Consider the following 24,255-nt stretch of genomic DNA (forward strand, 5'->3'; position numbering starts at 1 on the left):
ATATAGCATACTTGTAAGGTCATCTGGGTCACGCCACTGTCATCTCACCATAAAAAGGATATGGCTGGCTAAAAGGGATTGTGGTTAATCTTCCTGTCTCACTAAATGTGAAACTGTTTTAGGCTGGTTATTATCCCAGGGGATGGGATTATTATTATCCATCTCTAAAACCTGAAGATGGGCTGAAAAAATATGAATGTGGTTAAGCACTATTTTGCTTTCTCAATGTCATTCTATCTTCTTCTCTATTTATATGAATGACCAAACAAAGCTTGTTTATTTCAGTTAAACAAAATCAATAATACAGCATACAAAAAAAAAATATAAATCCAAATGTTTTAATCACCACTACTGTGTTTATGATTGCAAACAAGACATTCTAACTGAATTGGATTAAAATAACAGAAATATATAGAAAATCATTTTCAAAATTCAATAACCAAAATCATGAATGAGGTCATTGTCAATTCACCAAAAACTCTCAATGAGTCAAGTTTGCTGCTTCCATTATTATTGACTATACATCATTTATATTTAATATTTAAATTGATTTTTGAATTGATATTATATTAATATCGTAATAAATGTGAGTTATTGTTGTCCCTGATTCAAGAGGGTGCAGATTTTTTCCCTCAATGTACTGTATATTAGTGACCAAAAAGGTTGTTTTCTAATTGTCTTTATTTCAGTTCATTGATCACACAACTCTGCGGGGAAACAAAATGAATATTTATCAATTATAATTACAATAAAATTATATTATAATAAAATTAATTATTTTTAATCACTACTAATTTTAATAGATTATGATTGCAAAAAAGATAATGTAACTACATAGCATAAAAACAAATAAATAACATCAAAATATCTCATGTAGACAATTATTGAATGCTTCACAGTGGTACTAATATTTTTTTGCCTAATATTTTACTTCGCTAAAACCACAAAAAAGTAAGCAAATTGTTCTTTAAAACAAAGAAATCCCTCAATGAGTTGATGTTAGTTTCAAGACTGCAGTGACCAAAGCTCAGGTGTTAGAGAGAGACTTTAAGTGGCACTCGTTCCTGGCAGTCTTTGTTTGGTGGCGTTGAATTCTGGTAGGACAGCCTCACAAATATAACAATAAGTATAACACCTGTAAACAAGAACATAAAATGTGATTGCATGAACTGCAAATTGTGTTATCCTCTTAAGTTTCCAATCATTTCAGGATGTTTTGAATGAGCTGTGTACGAGTCTCACCAATAAATCCCAGAGTCCCAAGCAGGATGCCAACTGTTGACTGAATAGTGGGCATGCCCTGAAGCTGTTTTGGTGCAGTTCTACAGTTCCCCCTCACGTTGCACGGGCAAACTGTCACTGTGAGAGAGACAATGACCATTGAGCTCTTTTTAAATGCATTAGGGGCAATGGTTGCACACAGGGAAATGGGACATATTTATGGAGCACTAGGTGAGGGTGATTGCATTGGAGAGGTATCGTGGGAAACTTAAATGTGAGTCAGAGAAGATGAGGGGGGGGGGGGGGGGTTGCGGCCGGGGGGGGGGGGTCGGGGGGGGAGGGAGCAGTTTGGTGCCATTGCCCTATGGCCATGCTATGCATCACTGGAGACTGTGTGAACAAGATGTTTCAGGAGTGAATCTATTAAACCAATAGATGTGAATGCATGATAAAGGAGACACAAAAACACACAGCATTTGTTCTCAACCTGTTTGATCAGAAGTCCACCCCAAAGATAATTCCTCTTGTATTTCTGCTGTAATTATGACAACGCTGCTTGTTATTAGTTTTTTTTTTAAGTTTTTTTACAGAAACTGGAAGTGTAGATAATAGATTAATCTAACAATTTATTTTGTGATTCTGCGAGATTCAAGACTCTGTGTTTTTCAATGAAAATAATAGTTATTGAGGGTAAATAACTATTAAAATAAATATGATAATAAATAACTAAAAAACCCTAAACATATTATTTTAATTTGTGTCTTTTTTGTATGTTTAGCGTTTTCATTTTTTAAAAAGAATTTTAATCATTAAGTATTAATTTATTTTAATAAGTCATCCTGTGGCCTCTTGAGAACCACTGACTTAGAGGCCACATGCACACTGTAAAAAAGTCAAAGATTGTATTTGATTAATATGAATTAATCAAACATGTTCTTTTTTCCCAAAGTGGTAACATCGAAGTCACTACACCAACTGGTTTGATTTATTTTTTAATCAACCTGTATGTATGTTTTATTTCTTTAAAAATTTAAATTATTTATAAATTAAATTAAATTAAATTAAATTATGAAGTAGAAATTGTACCCTCAACTGCATGTACTACATATTTTTACAGTGTACCTTCCAGAGAAAAGGTAAAAGAATGCAAAATGTCTAAAATGTTAAAATGTCTAAACTGACATCAATTAAACAAGAACAAAAAGTCTCACCTATTCCTCACAGTCTTACATCAGTGAGCTGTATGGGGAACAAGACTAAATTATTAAAGATACTGACTACATTAGAGCTAAATTGTTTCACAAAAAACCTGTGACTGAACAGTTATTAAGCTCATTTGTGCATTTAAATGACAAGAATGACGTGAATGCTTGTTTAACATTGAAGTGGCTGAATTGCGTTTTTCGGGGAAAAACTGTTAGAGATCTAAAATTAAACATGCCATTTGTGACCTCCAATGAATATAACAGTCTCCAGTGAGCCCATTAAACATTGTGTTCAGACAGCTGATAAATGCAAAGCATGAATGTAATCAAATGACGTACTGTACATGATTTTCCTCTTTATGCAAACATGCTCTCTTCATTCATTCAGTTTTATTTTAGTCCATGTATGTTACCTGGCAGATTGATGAATGTGCTTCTGGGAGGAGAGCTGCTGTCTGAGATGGTAAAAGGTACGATATAAACCTCTGGAGGCAGGTACGGGACATTTAAAGACAGGTTGGTATGAGTGTCTGTGGAAACAATAGAATTCCAGCTTACATTTCTATAGGGTGTAACTTTATCATCCACTCTAGAAATTCTTACTATAAGTAACTTTGCAACTACATGTCAACAAACAGTCATAAGAGTCTCAATAGACTGTCTTCTTACATGCTATTTTGATGCTCTCCCCTCTACTGACAATACGTAACTTTGCAAGTAAATATCAACTTATTCTACTAACCCTAACCTAACAGTCTACTAATACTCTAATGAGAATTAGTTGACATTTTGTTGCAAATTAATCAAGCGTAGCGTCAATTCTGGCAGGTCACGTTAGTCAAGCTCGCATCAGCTGACTCTTAGCTGATCCACGTCTACCTATAGGAATACGACGCCTATCACAGCAATCATATATAAGCTCCTTCAGTATTATCAACAGCTATCGCGTTTCCCAGGAGCAAATTACCCTCCTCCATCCCCAGCTCCTCCTGTCTCTAGTCAGGATTTGGCATTCTGATTGCCCTCTGATTGCCCAACATGTGCCAAAACATGTTGGCAACATGCTAAAAATGCTAGCAACACCTTTAAACATGATAGGATCAAATGTACATGCTAGCAACATGTTAAACATAGCCTATTAGCTACATTTTTAAATATACCAACGGTGTATTATTGTAAAATGTAAAACATTCTAGCAACATGCTAAATCATAATATCAAAGGCCCAGTCCCAATTCGCATACTATCAGTCCTAAGTAGTATTCGAAAATATAATTAGTATGTTGAAATGAGTGTTCCAAAGATACCCGGATGGTCTACTATTTCCGGTCAGAATCTGAAGTGCAGATCGATGCACACTATAACGGCTAATATTGCCCACAACCCATCGCGCGTTGGACAAGGATTTGGTTAGAACTACAAACACGAGTAAAAAGTGTTAAAAAACTACAGACATGGAGGAAGCGTGAGTCCGGCGGTTAGAGGTTTAGATAAAGGGGTTTGAGTGATTAATTATCAGTATCTAACCTGACGAAAATGTATTTATTCAACGTTGTCCACATTATATTGCATCTGCAGCAGCATTGTGAACTTTTGTAAAGATATGTTTAGCCATTACCTTTTAAATGCATCATTATATTCAAATTGCAAACACATGAGGATAGTCTCTGCATGAAAGACCCACGACAGGCAGATCAACGTGCTCTCCGAAAGGGTAGGAAATCAAATTAGATTGAATGGAGGATTTTATCTGTGACAAGATGATTGACAGGTCAGTTTACGGTGACAGGAAGCACGGAACAGATCTGTCCGTTAAAGATGGCGTGACAGAATGTCCCAAAGTGTGCCTACACTTTTGCTACACACTCAAAAGTATGTACTTTTCCTTCACAAAAAGAGTACATACTTTTAGGTCGTAGTATAAGTAGGCGAATTGGGACTGGGCCAATGTCTAGCAAGCTAGTTGTAGGCCATAACCATCTTTATAATCATCAAACTTTAAACTTTTAGATAAGGCTTTATCACCCTTGATATTAACAATAAATTAATTAGGTAATGCTGACATAATGCTGCTGAGTAAATCTTATGGAAAAACTCCTGACTGGGCCTAATCAGGACTTGGCTGTGTGACGCAGAAGCATGAACTCAGTCCAGTAAACAAGGGGGTGTTATCAGTCTCTGTTAAATCTTATCAATGGTCCAAGAAGGCCCACTAGTGTCCTTTGACACCAGTCCTTTAATGTGCTAGTCAACAGGGTCACCAGTACTGAACTAACACAGAATTATCTCTCTTGTCAGAGGTGACCAATATGTTGCCCATGGCCTCCACATCAATGCAGTTAATTCTACACAATAGAACAACTCTTTTAGGCCATGAATATTTAGATCCCTCTTAAAAGAAGAAAAACAAAGATATAAGACCAAGACCAAACTTCACATTTGTGCACTTGCAATTCCTTAATGTTGCTTACTAAGAAGACAGTGATTTGAAAAGAAAAAGTTCAGTTTACACTTTATTTATGATTAGGGGCGTTTCCTCCATGGAGCCAAGGAAGGCAGTGCCGCAAAAAAATTGGATGAGAAAATAATCCATATTACAAAAATAAAAATGCAAATATTACAAAATGTCAAAATCACTCGTTTTTCGTAACACTATTCAACTGCGACACCAGCAGGTAAAGTTAAAGCAGGAGTTTGCATCTTTCTTGCCTCCCCTGAGCCCTTTGACAGACCCCCTAAAGCATGCTATGGGTTTAGCGGGGGGCAATTGAGAATGAATGGGGAAAGTCATGTGAGAGGAGGCAATGCCTCCATTGCGCTATGATTGGATATCAGTGGTTATGATTGGCTATGATTGGTTCACACGATAAATCCTGCCTCTTATTTTTGTGCACGTTCCGCGTTAATGGGAAGACTAATTAAAAAGTGAGTAAACAGCTCAGCCACTTAGACATCACCACTTTATGTCATGTCATGATGACTGCGAGAGTTTTTCAGTGAGCGATCAGCTTGGTGAAATTAAAGAAAATTAAAGGTAAAGGTACGCCTGTGACCAGTGTTTATCAAGCATGACTGGTGATCCGAATATAAGTTGACAAAGGTTTAAAAAGTCCTGCTGAACATCAGTTCACAAATAAAATGTTTAATTTTTTTTACTGCCTTAAGTTATTATTTTGGAATATATTTAAAAATACTTAAAACATTAACTTGATGTGCTAAATTGCACAGAGTTTTCGTTATAATGTTTTTTGATGGGAAAATGATTAATGTGAAACTTTGTGCATTGCATTCATATGTTGGGTTCATCTGCTTGCTTGTACATACAGTACATATAGTATAGGCTATGTTTTTGGTCCTCCAATATCACTTTCTTAGTGCATTAAGAAACATTAACCATTTTCGTTATTATGATTTTCTATGGGAGAATGCTTCACAAGCAATTTAGTGTGTTGCATTCATATTCTAAGAATCTACGAATAAAAAAAAATAACCTGTTTAAATTCAGTTCAGTCAAGCCAACATACAAAGTTTGACTACTGACAAACTTGCTGTTCTATTTAAAAATGTACAATTGAATTTATGGATTTCTTTGAGTTCTAATTCATTTAAAAAAATGTCCTTAAATGTCAATTCTTAGGGTAATTCTGAGGAATTGGAATTTAAAAGATATTTTAGATTATAAATAGTGCACAGCAAGGTTATATATCTCCATCAGACATTAAAGAGGATGTGCTCGTGTGTATAATGAGTGGATAAACACAGCATACATGCAAATACAAGGTTAAATATAAATTAAGACCTACAGATGCCATACTACATCATCCCTCCCCATCATTCTTGACACACTTTCATTATAGATCAGGTAAAGCTGGACGAGTGAAAAGCGAGGAGAGAGAGAGGTGAGCAGGAAGAAATGGAAACTCTCTGTCGGATGTCAAAAGATCAATTGGATGCAAAGTCAATGGAACACATTTAGCTTCTTAACCAGCTGACACGAGCTGTGAGATACATAATTACCCCATGTTACTAGAGGAGGCCTTTTTTAAGAGAAAAAAAAACAAAACAAAAAACAAACAAACAGAGAAATACTGAGACAGACCAAGAAGTTTTTGTGCAAAAAACAACAACGACGAGTGAACAAAATCTATCTGATTCTGGTCCGTGACTCAGATGCTGCAACTAAGTCAACTTGCTCACCGGCATCAGTTGTGCATCAGCTCACCGGCATCACATTAATGATGCCTAAAGCTATCAGGAAGAGAACCATTATGCTTATTACATCCAAGACGGATTCGTCTGAAGACACTAGACTTGGCGAGCAATTTCCTTCTTTGTCAGTACACTCTTTACCCTAGACCTGCACTGTGTGTGTGATTCAGCAGGTGGTAAGCATTATACCCATTTCAGATGACGCAGTTGTTTTTTTATTTTTTTTATTTCAAATCTCTAATTTTATCCACATTGGCGTCATTGCTAGAGGAGGTCAATGTAACTGGGTATGTCAATGCTATTGCGGTTATACAACATTTTAGAACATTAAGGGAACTATAAAGTGAGTGAAGCTTGTCTGACATGTAATTTTGAAATGAGTGACGGACAAATAGATATTCAGAGACAGGTCACGTAGTTCTTGGGCGAAAGAGACGATTTGTCACTTTAAATTCAACCCCAGTATTACTTAATAGATAGAGTGTCTGGAAGTGGGTGAGAGGACTAGACAAACCATTGATGGGAGTGAGCTTCCAGTTGCTACGAACAGTGGTGTCACTGCGGAGGGAGAAGTTGAGCCTTCCTCCATGCTGGGGCCCATCGCTGTCTCGAGAGGCCAGTACCAGAGCCTGATCCTCCCAGCGAGGTGTGCACAGGTACTTCCAGGAATAATCACCCACCAGAACTGGGCTGTTGTCATTTACATCCAGAATGTGGACTGTCACTAGTGTGGAGGCAGACAAGGAGGAATTACCTGAAGGAGAAAATAGATGACAAAATATGAATAAATGTTATCTTGAACATTGTTTAGTGTGCATTTAGTCTGTGTATTTCTGCAATGTTGGTAACCAAATAGTTTTGGTGATCATTTACTACTATTGTACGGACACTACCATTGTTCACACAACACACCACAAAATCTTTATTATACAGTAGATCAAGCCATGCATTATTAACCTACTATGTATAAAAAGAGACACAACTCCAGCCAGTGTTCAGTGGCTTTACTGCTTCTTTGCTCTCTTCACTGCATTACACCCTTAAATGCATAAATGTTTCGCCAACCATTATTACATATTCTGGTCTTTAGAGACCCATAACTATATCCAACAGTGATGGATCCCAACCTGTCGGGATAATATAAAACCTTCCTGATATTAGAGTAACAATTACAGAATAATAAAATAAAACATATTTTGTTGCTTTTTGGATCTTGGAAAGGTTCAGTTTGAGCAGATGTTTTATACCATCATCACTGTCCTCATCAGAGATCATTTCCCAGTACATTCAGCATCTGGCTCATGTTCACGATGTCACACATACTCTCAAAACTATAATTTTCAACATATTCAAAATCAATATTTTGATCACTGACAACTTCTTCACCAGATCCACCATCAAGTGACAGTGACACTATATTTGATTGCGTTCAGTGCTTGCTCTGCAGTAAATCACTGAGCCATTTCAGGTTTTACTGATGATTCTTCCTATTCTTTTGTTTTCTGCCTGTGGTAACTGTGAGTGAAACGTCACTTCATCATTGTGTATCAGTCATTGCCACTTTGTGCAATAAAGGTGAATTGCACTTATTCAGATATCAAATATTAAATTAGTGTTGTGCAGAAAACATATATATATATATATATATACTTACACTGTTACACACCTCGGGTCGTTAGTGACCCTATACAATTTTTACAAAAAATGAATGGGAAACCAGGCATTCTTTTATAAGTTTATATATTCTTTTCTTGTTATATTGTTTATAATTAATTTATTGAGGAAAACTAAGAAGGTTGATATCTAAATAAAACATATTAATGAGGAGGAGGGTAGTGAATTACGTCCCGGGTTACTAAAGGCCCGAGGTATGTGATTAAGGGTTAAAACAGATGTTTTAAAGCAGGCATTAAACTGATGCTATTGGTCAGGAGATACATTAAAGGCTTTACAGATCGAGATTAATGCTACAAAGCTCAATGGCACAAGTCTTACATTGTTTTCTGAGAGAGATATTATTATAAATCAATAAAAACTGATTTGAAAAGGAATTTCTAGCTTTATAATATTATATTGTATCTAGCAAAGAACAGCTCTTACTGCCTGAATCACATTAGCCTACATAGAAAACGTAGCCTACATACAACCTGCATGCAAGAGGGAGAAAAAAATCCCCCAAATAAACCAATAACAAAAACCACCAAAGAAAAAGAAAAAGAAGACGTGGATCAGCTGAGAGTCAGCTGATGTGAACTTAACTAAAGTGACTTGCAAGAACTGACGCTAGATTAATGCTTGATTAATTTGCAACAACATGTCAACTAACTCTCATCAGAGTATTAGTAGACTGTTAGGTTAGGGTTAGTAGAATAAGTTGACATCTACTTGCAAAAGGTCTTGGAAAATCATAACTCTCATTAGAAAGACCCAAACAATAAACAAATATATAATAAAAAATGCAAGTAAATTAAATAAAGATCATTCTCACAGTGAATGTGCAGGTGGGAGAGCAAACATACTGTATATGTATTTTTTCCATATTTTCTCTTCCACCTGGACCTGAAATATTTATTTATTTATTTATTTCAACATCATAGGTATTGATAATACGTGACCATCTTGATAAGATGGACAGTCACTATATTTCCCTGGCCATCTTTCAAAGAAAGCCCTGAAAAAGTAAATAGCTAAAAAAAGAGCTAAATAGCTCAAATCATCCTCAACCATACACTCCAGCAAATGCACTCTCTGTGGTCATTAAAAATCCCATGGCACTTCTCGTAAAGATTAGGGGTGTAATCCCAGTGTCCTGGCCACATTCCACCCATTGGCCCTTGCCAATCATGGCCTCCTAATAATCCCCATCCACTGAATATGCTCTCACTCTCCTCTCCACCTATAGCTGGTGTGTGGTGAGTGCACTGGTGCCGTTGTTCTGTGGCTGCCGTCGCATCATCCAAGTGGAGACTGCACACAGGTAGTGGTTGAGGTGAGATCCCCTGATATTGAAGTAAAGCGCTTTGGGTGTACAGTAGTACATATGAAAGCGCTATATAAATGCCTCATTCATTCATTCATTCATTCATTCACTAATGCAACTCATTTCAGACACACCTTTTAAATAGAGTGTTTGCATTTAAAGCCTAGCCTACAATAACGTGCATATAGTCACACATTTACTTACTTTGTTATGGCGCCTATTATCACAGAGACATTATTATATTTAACTTTATTTTTGGCATCTTAACTTTGGAATAGGTTGAAGTTAACTTAAAATAGTATTTTTGTAAAAAATTTGTAAACATTTGATATTTGACAACAATTCATCTAATGTTTCTTAATTCCTCTTATGCCCTTCCTCTCATTTTCGACCCTGGTTCACCACTTAAGACCACACAGGACCGGGAGTGTAATTTCTCTCCTTTCTTTCTCCCCCGTAAACATTTGTACCTGAGCATTCTGGACTGGACTGATTTCACTTCTGAGAGCATTGATGGGGAGAAAGAAGGTAATTGGAGGGTGAACTGTGTGACCTTCACACCTCAGGGCTTTTATCTGCATCCTCCGTTCAGGTGCGTAGGAACAATGTGGAATTCTGTTCCACACACACATGTTGCAACATTTTGGCTGGTGACTCATTCACCGCTAGTTACAATGTCTGAGATTTCACTCATGGCGTCTGGATGTGGCCAAGAATTTTCATTGAGATTTGATACTGAATAGAGCCTGTCACAGCATTTTGAAATGTCAAGTGTCTCAGCAGCAATGATGATTTTGAAAAAGAGAAAGCAGAGGGAGGTTGATTTTCCCAGATGTCTTGCATTTGATAGCCTCTTTTTCTTGCACTTGCTCTGTACAATAACTTCAGTTTGATGGACATGTTTATTCAAACAAATACACAGTGAATGTACAGCATTAGGAGGGAGAAAAATATTTCTTACGCCCATCTTCAGCCACCACCTCCATGGTGTAGGTGCTGTTCTCCTCTCTGTCTAAAGCCTGGACTGTCTTGAGCTCTCCTGAGTACTTCCCAATGGAGAAATATTTCTTAGTGTCTCCTCTCAGTGAATACCTGCAAAAGAACAGTCAAATACTGAATAAAAAAATAAAAAATAAATGCAAATAAGAATATCAGCAATCTATTTCAATTTGTTAGGTGTGCTTATCAAAGCATTTCAACATTTATAGTGTTCCCTGATGTGCATTCAGTTCACATGCACATACTTTTAACCCAACATATTTCCAAATACAATCACAATTTTACTGTGAATATTTTAACACAGTTTATTATAAGTTATGAGTGGTCCGAGGCTCTCTTTAGATTGCTAATGAATGCGACAGATGGAAATTGTTTCAAGGCATGAATCGATGTATAGAAACCATTTGCTTTGTGACTGATGTTTGTATTTACTACTTATTTAAATTAGTGAAATATCATTTTACCTGATTGGATGAGAGTCTGGGTCATAACCTCTGATTGTGGCAATAACACGTCCTGGCTCCTCCCCTTCTCTGACAGTGACTTCATAGTGGCTTTGAGACAAAACGGGACCTTCGTTGATGTCATCGATGAAAATGGTGACAGTAGCTGTGGATGCTGGTCCGTATCTGCCTCGCACCAGAGCAACTGGGTTCTGAGCGCTCAGTACCATTATGTACTCATTCTCCCGCTCAAAGTCCAGCACCTACATGCAAGTGACCAATGAACTGTCAGTACTGTATATCACATATTTATTTATTTTTCCATGTTTGGAGGATGGTTTCATGAGAAAACAATGCCACAATGTGTTTATAAAAAAAAGAACAAAAAGCAGTGCTCTGATTTTCACAAGTAGCTCTCTTAATCTGTACCAGCCCAATGTAGTCCAGGACAAAATAACAAAATCAAAAAGTGTCACACATTTCAAACTAAATTTCTGAAGGACAAATGTGTTCAAATCAGGTTCTGAGTGACCCATTGTATGCTGTGATGTCATTCATCAGACTGAAGGTCAGACTTCCTCTGGACGTCAACCTGCTGTCGTCACTCTGACTGTATGCTATACACTGGGCTGTCTTCCAGGAAAACATAGCTGTGATACAAAAGGTAACAGAGTTAAAAAAAAAAATGATTTAGAAGTGGGCGGTAATGACATCAAGCGTAGCATCAGTTCTGGCAGGTCACGTTAGTCAAGCTCGCATCAGCTGACTCTCAGCTGATCCATGTCTACCTATAGGAATACGACGCCTATCACAGCAATCATATAAGCTCCTTCAGTATTATAAGGACCTATCACGTTTCATAGGAGCTAATTACCCTCCTCCATCCCTAGCTCCTCCTCTCACCCAGTCAGGATTTGGATTTCCCCTAGAATCAGAATAAATTCTCGAATCATATTGTACTTTAAAATCTTGAATTAATGATACCTGGATACATTCATGTTGGTTCTGTTCTGTTTACCCTAAGGGGGGTTATTGATGCTCTCCCTGCTATTATCCATGCTAGGCTGCATGGATGCGCATGGAGTTCTCGCCCAGAACGGAACCATACCGCCAATCCAAACTGTATGCTAATTGTCAATCGTATTTGACGATAGTGGTCCTGACAAAAATGTCATTATTGATTTCAAAGCACTTTTTTTTATCCCTACTGGTAATTTTGTTATTTTCACTTTCATTTCTCATTTAACTTAATTTCAACACTTGCACCTCTAGTGTGTGTTTGTTGAAAAATCAACAACAAAAATCATCCTTTCTATTACTGAGAATAACTGATGATGTTAGTGATGATGCAAATGTTAAATCTGTGTGTATGTTTCCAGAAAGTAGAAAATGAGAGAGAAAGACAGAGACAACGAGCAAAAGACTAATGCTACTGACGGGAAATGAACAGCATTGCTGTTTTTTTCCACTAGTAATATTACATCCAAATTTCACTTAATTTAATTCATTAAGTCACTTTATCCACTTGTATTTTTAAGAGCAGACAGCATTCTGACCAGACCCTGCTGTTCTGTCATTCTTTGCCTATATTACATTTGTCAGTTGACCAGTGTACAACTAGGATTTACAAATCAAACGCAGCCAGGAACTAGATGGCAGTGTTTGATGAAAAAAGACAGAGACTTGCAGGTTCATGCTTTATGAAATCAGGAAAATCAGACCCATACTGTCTTCTTAAAGTCTTTGCAAAACAAAGAAAGTTACAAAAAGTTATGAAATAAATACAAAACCACTTTCCAGAAGTCTTGTTCTCTCTGTTCTTGTGTGGTGGAATGAATTTTCTAACCTCCACTCAAGCTACTCAACACAATCTTCAGGGGACAACTCAACTTATTGTTGTGTATTTTCACAACATTTTGTATGCTTCTAATTTATCTGAAACTTTGCGTTGTGGTACTGTGAGTGTTGTTGGTGCTTATATGACGCATTGCTTGTGACATTCCTCATATGTAAGTCACTTTGGATAAAAGTGTCTGCTAAATGACTAATTGTAATAATACATTTATCTTTTTTTCTAATGCAGTTTGAGTCACTCAATCATTTGAATTTACAATAATGAATTTCTAAAATTGTTACATAAAGCTTTGTGCCCTTCCCATGCAATAATAAATTGTCCTTTTGCAGCACTCAGAATATGTGTGAGATGTGAGAGTTCAGCACACGCCATCATGGACAAGAAATTAGCTGTTCTCAAATCCTAAGGCAATCCCTGTATAAAATAGAACACAAAAACATTGTTAATAGCTCCTGAAAACTGTAAAAACACTGCTGTAACATGCTTCGAGGCAACAGCAAATTACATTTGTTATTGTTGTTTACTTAAAAACAGTCTTTCTACTATTTGTGGTCTCCAGCGTTGACTTTGACTGTACATGCTGAAAACGATACTCGGTTACTAAACGTAAACTCTCTAGAGAGGGAACGAGTATTGCGTAAGTTTTGCTTAAGCTACGGGAAAGATTCATCTTCTCGAGATATTGAAGCCAAAAAAAATATCCTTAATTTTGTATTCATTGTCAACGCAGTGCAGCAGCTAGCAGACCTAGAGCAGGCCATCTCGCGTGCTCATTGGCTGCCCTGCGGGCAACTGCTGCAGCCTACCAGTGAGCCCGGTGTGACGTCACTCCCAATGAAGGGCGTCCCCGCCTTCATAGCGTCACAGCCTGCGGGAATGGGCGTGGCTTAGCGTATAAAAGTAGGGGCTGTAGGCTGACTTCCCTGGTTTTTCGTCGACTGAAGCGAAGTCGCTCGTGGCGCGAGCACGGCCGGTTACGCAATACTCCTTCCCTCTCTAGAGAGAACTGAGGTTACGTTTAGTAACCGAGTATCGTTCTCTTACGAGAGGTTCTCTCGTATTGCGTAAGTTTAGCTTACGCTACGGGAACACTTCGTCAACGCCGTGCGCGCCAAGCATCCACTATGAGACCCCTAACTTTCAGGGGAACCCCATAAGTGGAAAAAATAAGGTGGCCAGCCACACGGGCCATCAATTGTACATAAGCACACATAGGGAATACAGAGCAGCGCGCCGGTCTGTATAGGCACATGGCACATACCCTACTAGTGCAGCTCAACCAGGAGAGCTGAGTCACGTGAGAGTGATCTGAGCAGGAAGATCTGGGCAGAATACACCTCTCTTTCAAACTGACAAAAGTTTAGCCTGCAAGGAAGGAACTTCCTGGTTATAAAAAGGTAGACGGACAAAGGTAGACGGAGAGCTCCAGCCCGCCGCTACACATATGTCATGGATAGAAATCCCACTGGACCACGCCCACGACGAGGCCACGCCTCTCGTGGAATGAGCCCTGATGCCCAGAGGGCATTGCAGACCTTTTGACGCGTAAGCAGCTGCTATAGCGTCCACTATCCATCTGGACAGGCTCTGTTTCGAGGAGGCGAGACCCTCTGTGCGCCCACCAAACGAAACAAAAAGCTGTTCTGAACGCCTGAAGGAGGCGGAGCGCGTAATGTAAAATCTCAGCGCCCTGACAGGGCAGAGGAGATTCACCTCACTTTCGCTGTCAGATTCTGGCAGAGCTGACAGCGAAATAACTTGCGCTCTGAATGGAGTGCCCATCACTTTAGGAACATAGCCATGTCTAGGTCTGAGGATGACTTTAGAGTCATTCGGCCCGAACTCAAGACACGACCCGCTGACAGACAGCGCATGCAGGTCCCCCACACGTTTTACTGACGACAGTGCAGTCAGAAAGATGGTTTTCAGTGATAGATATTTCAACCCCACGGAGTCTAGTGGTTCAAATGGAAAGGCTTTCAGGGCCTCGAGGACCAATGAAAGGTCCCACATAGGAACCGACGGGGGGGCGCGGCGGGTTCATCCTTCTAGCTCCTCTAAGGAAGCGGATGACCAACTCATGTCTTCCCAGTGACTGGCCGTGCGTCGATTCTGCGAACGCTATACTTTGAGCGTGGATGGGGACCTGCCCTTATCCAACAGCTCTTGTAGGAAGGTGAGCAGATGCGCCACCCCGCATGTCCGTGGGTCCAGACCTCTGTCGGTGCACCATCCGGAGAACACTGACCATTTAGACGCGTAGAGCCTTCTCGTGGAAGGAGCTTTAGACTGCGTGATCGTGTTTATCACTCCTTCTGGCAGGGCAACGAGTACCCGTTGATCAACGATGCGTGCAGAGACCAGTGCTCTGGATGGGGATGCCAGATCGCGCCACGAGCCTGAGAGAGGAGATCTGCCCTCACCGGAATCGGCCACGGAGCTGTAAGTGACAGCCGTGCTAGTTCTGGGAACCAAATCTGATTCTCCCAACGCGGGGCTATGAGGAGCACCGAGTGGCGCGTTTCCCTGATTATCTTGATCACCTGTGGTAACAGAGAGACCGGAGGGAAAGCATATAGCGGGAGTCTGGTCCAAACCTGGGCCAGCGCGTCCTCATCCTTCGAGAAGAACGTCGGGCATTGAGCGTTGTCTTTTGACGCAAATAGGTCGACTTCCACTCTGCCGAATAGGCGCCACAGCTTCTGGACCATTTGGGGGTGCAGGGACCATTCCCCTAGGGGAACATTGTCCCTGAACAGTTTGTCTGGGCCGTCGTTCAAATGGCCAGGCACATGCGCCGCCCTCAGCGAACGCAGGTGCATCTGAGACCAAATAAGGAGGCGTTCCGTCAGATTGCAGAGATTTCTGGATCTGGCACCGCCCTGACGGTTTACATAGGATACCACAGACATGTTGTCCAAGCGGTCAAGAACATGTTGGTCCTGTATGAACGGGAGGAAGTGATTCAGCGCGTTCTCGACCGCTAGCATTTCCAGACAGTTTATGTGAAAACACTTCTCTTAGTCTGACCACTGGCCGAAGACCGGTCTGCCCTCGAACAGCGCGCCCCAACCGAGTTGGACGCGTCTGTCGAAATGACTTTCCGATAAGAGATGGTTCCCATCATAACTCCCTGCTGGTACCAGTCGACTACTAACCAGGGCTGCAGAGCCGCTATGCAGGTCTGAGTCACTCTGATTTTCTGGCCGCCAGAAACCCAGGCTCGGAGGGACGCGCGAGCATTCAACCAGCGTTGGAGCGGGCGCATGCGCAGTAGGGCCAGCTGAAGCAACGCTGCAGCTGATGCCATACAGCCCAACATCCTTTGAAATGTTTTCAAAGGGAGAAAGCTGCCCTTCTGGAAAGATGCGGCTTGGTGGCGAACACGGCGCGCGCTGTGTCGATAAACGAGCCGTCATGGTCACCGAGTCCAGTTCTATTCCTAAAAAGGAAATTGACTGGCTGGGCAGTAATGAGCTCTTGGTCCAGTTGACCGTGAGACCCAAGCTTTCCAGGTGACTGAGAAGCACTGTTCTGTGAGATAGCAGTTCTGTCTCTGACTGTGCCAATATCAGGCAATCGTCCAGATAGTTCATTATTCGCAGCCCCTGACTTCTCAGGGGGGCGAGCGCCGCGTCCATGCACTTCGTAAATGTACGGGGTGCTAGGGACAGGCCGAACGGCAGGACGGTGTATTGATATACCTGACCGTCGAAGGCGAAACTCAAAAATTGCCTGTGACGGGGTATTATCTGAATCTGAAATTAGGCATCCTTCAGATCTAGAGAAATAAACCAGTTCCTCGGGTGAACGTGCGCGAGGATTTTCCTGGTCGTAAGCATTTACGCTCTCGGTTCTGGGCAATGGCTGCTCGCTGAAAGCCGAAACCGGCTGATTTATGTGAGATGTCCCAATCATAAGGGATGGGGAACATTCTTTTTTCCCTTTTTGACGCGCAAGCAGCGCTCCGGGCGGAAAAGCTTCCTGTAAGTGTGAGCGCGTGTGCGCAGGCACGAGACTTACAAGTGTATTTGACACCCCGATCATAATGGATGGGGAGCGTCTTATTAATGCCCTGCGTTTTGTGATAACACTTAAACGCGCGGGCGGAGCCCAGGGGGAGGTTTGTGTTAGCAAGCATGAACGCTCTCTGGCAGGCAAGAGACTTACATTCATAACCTGCTTTTTTGATCGTTTAACAGAGTGGGCAGATAGTGGGCACAGACCTGTGGACACATTTCTTACATTCAACACTCGAGCGGCTTTTCTGCGCTTTATGAGAGTGTGCTCTGTGAGTGACATGAGATTCGAAGTGCTTGGGCCCTTTCACTACACTTAAAACACTGACGGCGTGAGCCGGACCAGACATAATACTCTTTTTGAGATTTCTCTGGGTCGCCGTGAAAACGGCATTTGTGTGCAGGCGAGAGGGTGAACAAACCGGCTCGTTGGCTGCTAAATGAACCACTGCAGTAGCCTGTTTGAAGGGTCTGACAGGGAAATAAACTTTGACGGCGGTCCGGCCGCAGTTGGACACGCGCGTCTTTTCTATCTCTTTGTTAGGAGGGCTTCGCGTGCTCAGACTTCAGCGTGATCTTCTGCCGAGGCCCTCTGGGGGGCGGCGGTCTGTGACGGCTGTCTGAGCGCGCCCTAGGGCGGCCGCCCTGACGTCGCTTCGAAGGCTGAGGCTGTGCTGGACGCTGGCTCGCACAGGAGGCTGGCTTTGTCTCTCGCGAGAGCGGCCTGTAGCGGAGCTCGAGCGTCGCGGCAGGAAGAGGTTCATGGCCTGCGTGGTCTTCTGTTCCTCAGAAAAACAGTCAACGATCCCGTTCACAGCTGGGCCGAAGAGACCAGTGGGGGAGAGCGGTACGTTCAGGAAGGTGGCTCGCTCAGTTTCCCTCATATCCACGAGCGTCAACCAGAGGTGCCTCTCTGTTACAGTCAACGCGGCCATGGCTCGTCCAATGGCTTGAGCTGCGGTTTTAGTGGCGCGGAGAGAGAGATCCGTCGCACTTCTCAGGTCTGTAACCGCAGCTGGATCCCGGCCCTTCTCATCCCATTCACGGAGGAGGTCGGCTTGCAGGATCTGTAGCACAGCCATGGAGTGGAGAGCAGACGCGGCCTGGCCGGAGGCGGCATATGCGCGGCCGACCAAGGCGGAAGTGGCTCTGCAGGCTTTTGACGGGAGGGCTGACCGTGACCGCCATCTCGCGGAGGGCGGGCAAAGGTGTGCTGCGACCGCCTCTTCCACAGGGGGAATAGCCGTGTACCCTTTCTCGGTGGCGCCGTCCACTTGGGAGAGCGACTCGGAGGCCTGGGACTGAAGTCTCGAGGAGAATGGTGCATTCCATGACTTCGTCAGCTCCGAGTGAAGTTCCGGCAGGAATGGAGCGGGCCTGCTTGCTGAAGCTACACGGCGGCGACTTTGAAGGAAACAGCCGTCGAGCCTGTTCGGCGCGGGTTCCTTCGGCAGCGACCACTCGAGCCCGAGACGGTCAACAGGTTCTGCATCAGCTCCAGCGCGGGTACGGTGGATTCCTGGATCGACGAGGAGGCGGAGTGAAGCGACCATTCCTCGCTGTCTGATGCCAGGATGGAGCAGCAGTCTCTTGTGGCATGTCCCTCGGCCTCATCCTCAGATGCGACGGCAGTGAGGCTCGTGAGCGGGAGCTGCACGTCGGTGAGGAGGGGCGGGGAAGGCGAAAGCGAGGCTCGAGGGAGGTTCTCCGGCGAGCGCGTCGCTGTGGCCACAGGTTCCGGCTGTCTCAGGGAACGGTGCTTCTTCCTTCTTCTTCGGTCCCACAGAGGGCGGAGTGACTGTTGCGGTGTTGAAGCCTTCGAGTCGAGCCCGCTGGGTCGACAGCGGAAGCGCTTCACAGAGCTTGCAGCCCCCGGACGCGAGGGTGAGCTCTGAATGTTCCAGGCCCAGGCAAAGAGCGCAGATCAAGTGGCGGTCTCCGGCGGTGAGCGGGACTCTACACGAGCCGCAGGAAGCGCGAGGCATCTTTAAAAAGACACTCGCTGCTCTTTTAGAATAGGTTAGCAAGGTAAAGGATACGTCGCCGGATAGCGTAGCTCGCACGGATGGCTGAAGGTGGCGAAGACGGCCGGCTTCCTCAGCTGGCTGTTCGCTGTTCGAAGGCGGCAGTGGCTTCTCTCAGATCCAGCGATGCGAAGAGCTCGCTGAAGAGACGAAAAACCAGGGAAGTCAGCCTACAGCCCCTACTTTTATACGCTAAGCTACGCCCATTCCGGCAGGCTGTGACACTATGAAGCCGCGGGCGCCCTTCATTGGGCGTGGTAGTCTGCAGCAGTTGCCCGCAGGGCAGCCAATGAGCACGCAAGATGGCCTGCTCTAGGTCTGCTAGCTGCTGCACTGTGTTGACAATGAATACAAAATTAAGGATACTTTTTTGGCTTCAATATCTCGAGAAGATGAAACTTTCCCGTAGCGTAAGCTAAACTTACGCAATACGAGAGAACCTCTCTTAAGAGAACTTGACATTCTGTAATTAGCGATAACTAAGAATACAATACAATTTACTTAATTACTGAGGCACTGAACAACATTCGAGAGAGTTAAGCGTCCCGTAAGAGTTCCCGTAGCGTAAGCTAAACTTACGCAATACGAGAGAACCTCTCTTAAGAGAACTTGACATTCTGTAATTAGCGCTAACTAAGAATACAATACAATTCACTTAATTACTGAGGCACTGAACAACATTCGAGAGAGTTAAGCAGAGTGAACGAGAACACAGATAAACACAATGTAAAACAAATGGCTTAGCTTGACATACAAATATATATCAGTTGAAATGTCACCACCTCCCAGCCTGCCATCTGATGAAAAGCTATTAGACCATGAATAAAATATGTCGGTAACACTTTATATTATGACCCGCAAACAACTGCGTAAGTAAACCGAAATTACGGTGTACGTTTCTGTAATTATAGTGTATTTCCATATAGCTATAAGGGAAAAATATTTTAAGTTTTGGGTAATAAAGGGGTAACAAGCAGTTATACAACCTGCAAAGAACTTCGTAAGTAAACCGAAATTACGGTGTACGTTTCTGTAATTATAGTGTAACTCCGTGTAGGTATAATGGAACAATATGTTTAGTTTTGGGTAATAAAGGGGTACAACCATATATACAAGCAAATTATTTATAATGTAATTATTTTGAAACTAACAGGTACCTATTCTGTTATTATATTCCAGGCAAAAATTCCTAAAAGAAGAGCAAGAAAAGAAAGAAGAAGAAAAGCAAGAGAAGCAAATCTTCAAAAAGAAGGGGGGAGGGGGGATATAATGTTTTACTTTGTTGTTTGAGTATACTGTAGAAAAGACAATGTTTTATTGATTTTAAGATGAAAGATAAAGTGTTTTGAATTTTTTTTGTAGAATAAAAGTCGGAAATTAAATGGGATCCTTTGTATATTTACTGCACTTTCCCTGTAACTACACAGAACAAGGGGGTAACAAGCGCCACTTTAATTTACAGCCCGCAGGAGTTACACTTACCCTGTAAATACACAGTTGAAACGGGTAACAAACACTACTTACTATGTAACAATACGAAACAACACTATTTGCACAGTAATTACAGAGAAGGGTACTCTTATTAAGAAAACAAAACAAAAAAACGTTTTAATTACAAAGTATATTTGCCCTGACATTTAAGTGTCATTGCAATACAATGTGATAAGGTAATTGTACTAAGTACTAGATGGTACGTTCTAAATTAGAGCAGAAACTAATTTTTAGCAGAAACTAATTTTTTTGGCTTAACGTTAAGTAGTTTAGTAAGAAAAGCCAATAAATTCAATTTTTATCATAAGTGCTTACATACAGTTATATATATATATATATATGTAATATACGTTTAATTTACAACCCACAAAAACTTACAATTTTTGCCTGGAATATATTAAGAGAATAGGTACCTGTTTTAAAATAATTACATTATAAATGTACCCCTTTATTACTCAAAACTTAACATATTGTTCCCTTATACCTACACGGAGGTACACTATAATTACAAAAACGTACACCGTAATTTCGGTTTACTTACAATGCAGGTTGTATATCTGCTTGTTACCCCTTTATTACCCAAAGCTTAACATATTGTTCCCTTATACCTACACGGAAGTACACTATAATTACAGAAACATACACCGTATTTTCGGTTTACTTACGCAGTTGTTTGCGGGTCGTAATATAAAGTGTTACCAATATGTCAGAAATGGATCAAACGGGTTGTATATCACAGACAGGGTGGACAGAGTTCCAGATCAAGGGAATCAGTGACACTAATCACGTGCTTGTGGTGACCCTTGCAGTGGAACAACTGCATCACCTGAAGGGAATGTAGGTCACGTCGAGGATCAAGCCTTAAGCTCCGGCTGAATGGCCAGCTAAAGAAAGACTTAACTGTTTGTTTTTATTTAACGGCCACAAATAGTATTTGAAAACCTAAAGCCCCACTTAAAAATGCATTAAATTAATTGCATTAGATCAAACCAAGTGGAAACAAATTATACTATACATTTTCTCATAATTTACTTCATTTTTCTGAGCGACTACTTTTAACCAACTGGGCCCAAAGGTATTTCTAGTTCACACAGGTGCCAAGTTTTGTCTTACAGTAATTTTGAAAAGTATATACACAATTAAAAACAACAACAACAACAACAACAACAACAACAACAACAACAACAACAACAACAACAACAACAACATATTTTCATGAAATATGTGGCTTGAAAAGTGTTTGAACTCTTGGGGGTTGAGTGGTCAACAACTTAACTCTTAAACCTCATCCATGCACTTAACGTTACCGATAACAATACCAGTTAGTATAAATGTAACTGTTCAGTGAAGGTAAACACAGAGATAATGTTAGTTACTCAAGAGTATGAGCAATCATACATTTTGACAATTTGACAATGAGCATATGCAATGTCAGTCCCATTTTGAATGTGGCTCACTTGAATGTGTTTAGATCTTTCTGACGGAACATGAATTTCAGATCCCAGATTAAAAGTTGGATAAACAAATAAAAATAACATTATGTCAGGGTGATAGCTCAACATTGTTTTCTCTAATTCAGTGAAAAAGAACAGACCAATGAAAGTTCATTTTTAAAAAGGATTTTAATCAGGATCATGATCCAGAAAGGATCATTTCAAACACTGTTAAAAAGTTTGATCATCTTTAAAACAAGTGCAACTTGGTTTAATGTTTATCTACGCATCTATGAATGGCAGTAGTATAGATCATACCTTATCAAGGATGAGGGCAGCTTCATTGGTCTGTCTGTCTATCACTAGAGTGAAAACCTCCTCCTCATTCCCAGATTCAATTCTGTAGTCCACCTGCCAGCTGTCTCCACCCCATTCATCAGCGTCCCATGCTGACACTACAGTAACTGTGGTGCCCACTGAGGAGTCCTCAGCCAGGTGGAAGGGTCCATACTAGAGAGTAAGAAATAAATGAAAGATTTCAAAGATACTATACACTCTTGAAAATAATGGTTCTTTATTGGCATTGATGATTCCATGAAGAACCTTTAACATCCATGTAACCTTTCCATTGTACAAAAGGTTCTTTATAATAGAAAAAGGTTCTATAGATTATTTAAATTTCTTCACACTAAGAAAATTTTTTTCCTGTAAGACCTGTTTACTGAAAGGCTTTTGGGGAACCCAAAAATGGTTCTTCTATGGAATCATGCCATTTTTAAGTGTGTATGCAATTATGATAAAATGGATAATAAATAAACCATGAGGATGTGTGTGATTAGAAACATATTGAACAAATGGATGCATCAAAAATGTGCCATTTATGAATGATCTCCAGTTAAGAGGAGAGCTCTATCAAATGGAGAATAAAAAAATTCAGAAAGATAGTAAAGACTTTTATAATGTTAAAATTGAGAATATTATAATTATTTTTATTGTTGTCGATGGAGCTAACCACACTATGCTAACTAGACAACCTTGACCGCTTGCTATATTGTTGTTGACCTTCAGAACTACTTAACTCCTGACATACAGGCATGACCCTCTCAAAAACATACATCCAGAGAGAGAGAAAAATAGAAAAAAATAGGTAAAAAGAAACCAGAATATTAGCTGAATATGTGGGCATGACCGGAGAGTGCCTATCTGGAGAGCAGAAAATATATGTGTGTTCATTTCTGCAAACAATGCTGTTCATTAATGTAAGTACAGCACAATTTATCCAAACATCATCCATCTAAGTTGAAGCTGCATCATAGTGACTAAACTTCATTGTCAACGAAATGGGGGGACACATAATAAAAATGAAAAGGCACACAGCCAGTGAGGTGAGATTTATGGTTGTTTCCAGAATGCAGAACAGAGCTTATTTCAAAGAGGATCTATATATACCTCTTGAATTCAAGCCAGCACTGCTTTTTTACCCCTCCACTGGAGCTGCCCTCCATCTTTACACCGGCACTCTGTCTGCACCCACGTACATCTCCTGTATTATTCACAACACGTAGGCGTAAACATGCAGGGTGTTTTCCAGAAATCAGGGACCATTGCCTGCCTCATTCCTGCATCCGCTCTGCTCTGTATCCGCTCTCCATCCCTCATTTTTCTCACCTCTTCCAGTCATTTTAGTCAGCGATCATAATCTCACTGTTTATTATTCAACTAAACCACATCAATGAACAAAGATGATAACATAAGAAAGGGCTATGTGCTATGGGCTGTTCTGCATAAGTGAATGCGCTCATGTACCATAAATAGACATCACTTCAGGATAAGAAACTCTTCCAAAAATAGCAGAATCAGACATGTTCTGTAAAAATGCTCATCACAGAATTATATCTTACATTTGCTCACTGAATGTAATTATGGATGCACTAATGTTAACATTCTGGCCAATACAGATAAGATGATAATTTACTTTAATGTTCTAGTTGACTCTTAATGGCTCAATAATTTGTAAATCAAATGATTTGTAAATCATTCATTTAAATTCTACAAGCGATTTTAGGCTTCACAACATTACAAAGTACAGTCAAAACTGGATATTCAGTTTGAGATTTGCTTAAACTTAAACAGCTACATTAAATACACTACATTAAAATGCAATCAACTAACAGCCTAACATTTAACCTAAATGTAAAAAAAGAGAAATTAGAATACAAAATTAAGTATCTAATATCAACTGATACAAATAAATTTAACATGTAAAACTAATAACTGATCTGGTTGGTACCTTGAATATAACATAACATTTCTGGTGAAATGCAGAATTAATATGAATAAACTGTCGTAATTGGTGTCATCCAATTATAGCTGTGAG

General features: G+C 40.8%; 1 protein-coding gene across 1 annotated transcript in view; it reads right to left on the reverse strand.

Moving 5' to 3' along the window:
* Nucleotides 1-880: 880 nt before the first annotated feature.
* Nucleotides 881-24,255, reverse strand: part of cdh16 (cadherin 16, KSP-cadherin) — a 52,202-nt gene continuing 28,827 nt past the window's right edge. The window contains exons 12-18 of the mRNA XM_077229276.1: nucleotides 22,197-22,388; nucleotides 11,078-11,319; nucleotides 10,576-10,706; nucleotides 7,149-7,388; nucleotides 2,840-2,956; nucleotides 1,243-1,359; nucleotides 881-1,135 (exon numbers count right to left, since the gene is read on the reverse strand). Coding sequence (XP_077085391.1) covers nucleotides 1,035-1,135; nucleotides 1,243-1,359; nucleotides 2,840-2,956; nucleotides 7,149-7,388; nucleotides 10,576-10,706; nucleotides 11,078-11,319; nucleotides 22,197-22,388 — 1,140 coding nt within the window. The 3' untranslated portion in view covers nucleotides 881-1,034. The remainder of the gene's footprint in view (nucleotides 1,136-1,242; nucleotides 1,360-2,839; nucleotides 2,957-7,148; nucleotides 7,389-10,575; nucleotides 10,707-11,077; nucleotides 11,320-22,196; nucleotides 22,389-24,255) is intronic.

This window comes from Siphateles boraxobius, unplaced genomic scaffold (genome assembly GCF_051911475.1).
Source record: "Siphateles boraxobius isolate OS27281-9 unplaced genomic scaffold, OSU_SipBor_1 130, whole genome shotgun sequence".
Taxonomy (NCBI): domain Eukaryota; kingdom Metazoa; phylum Chordata; class Actinopteri; order Cypriniformes; family Leuciscidae; genus Siphateles; species Siphateles boraxobius.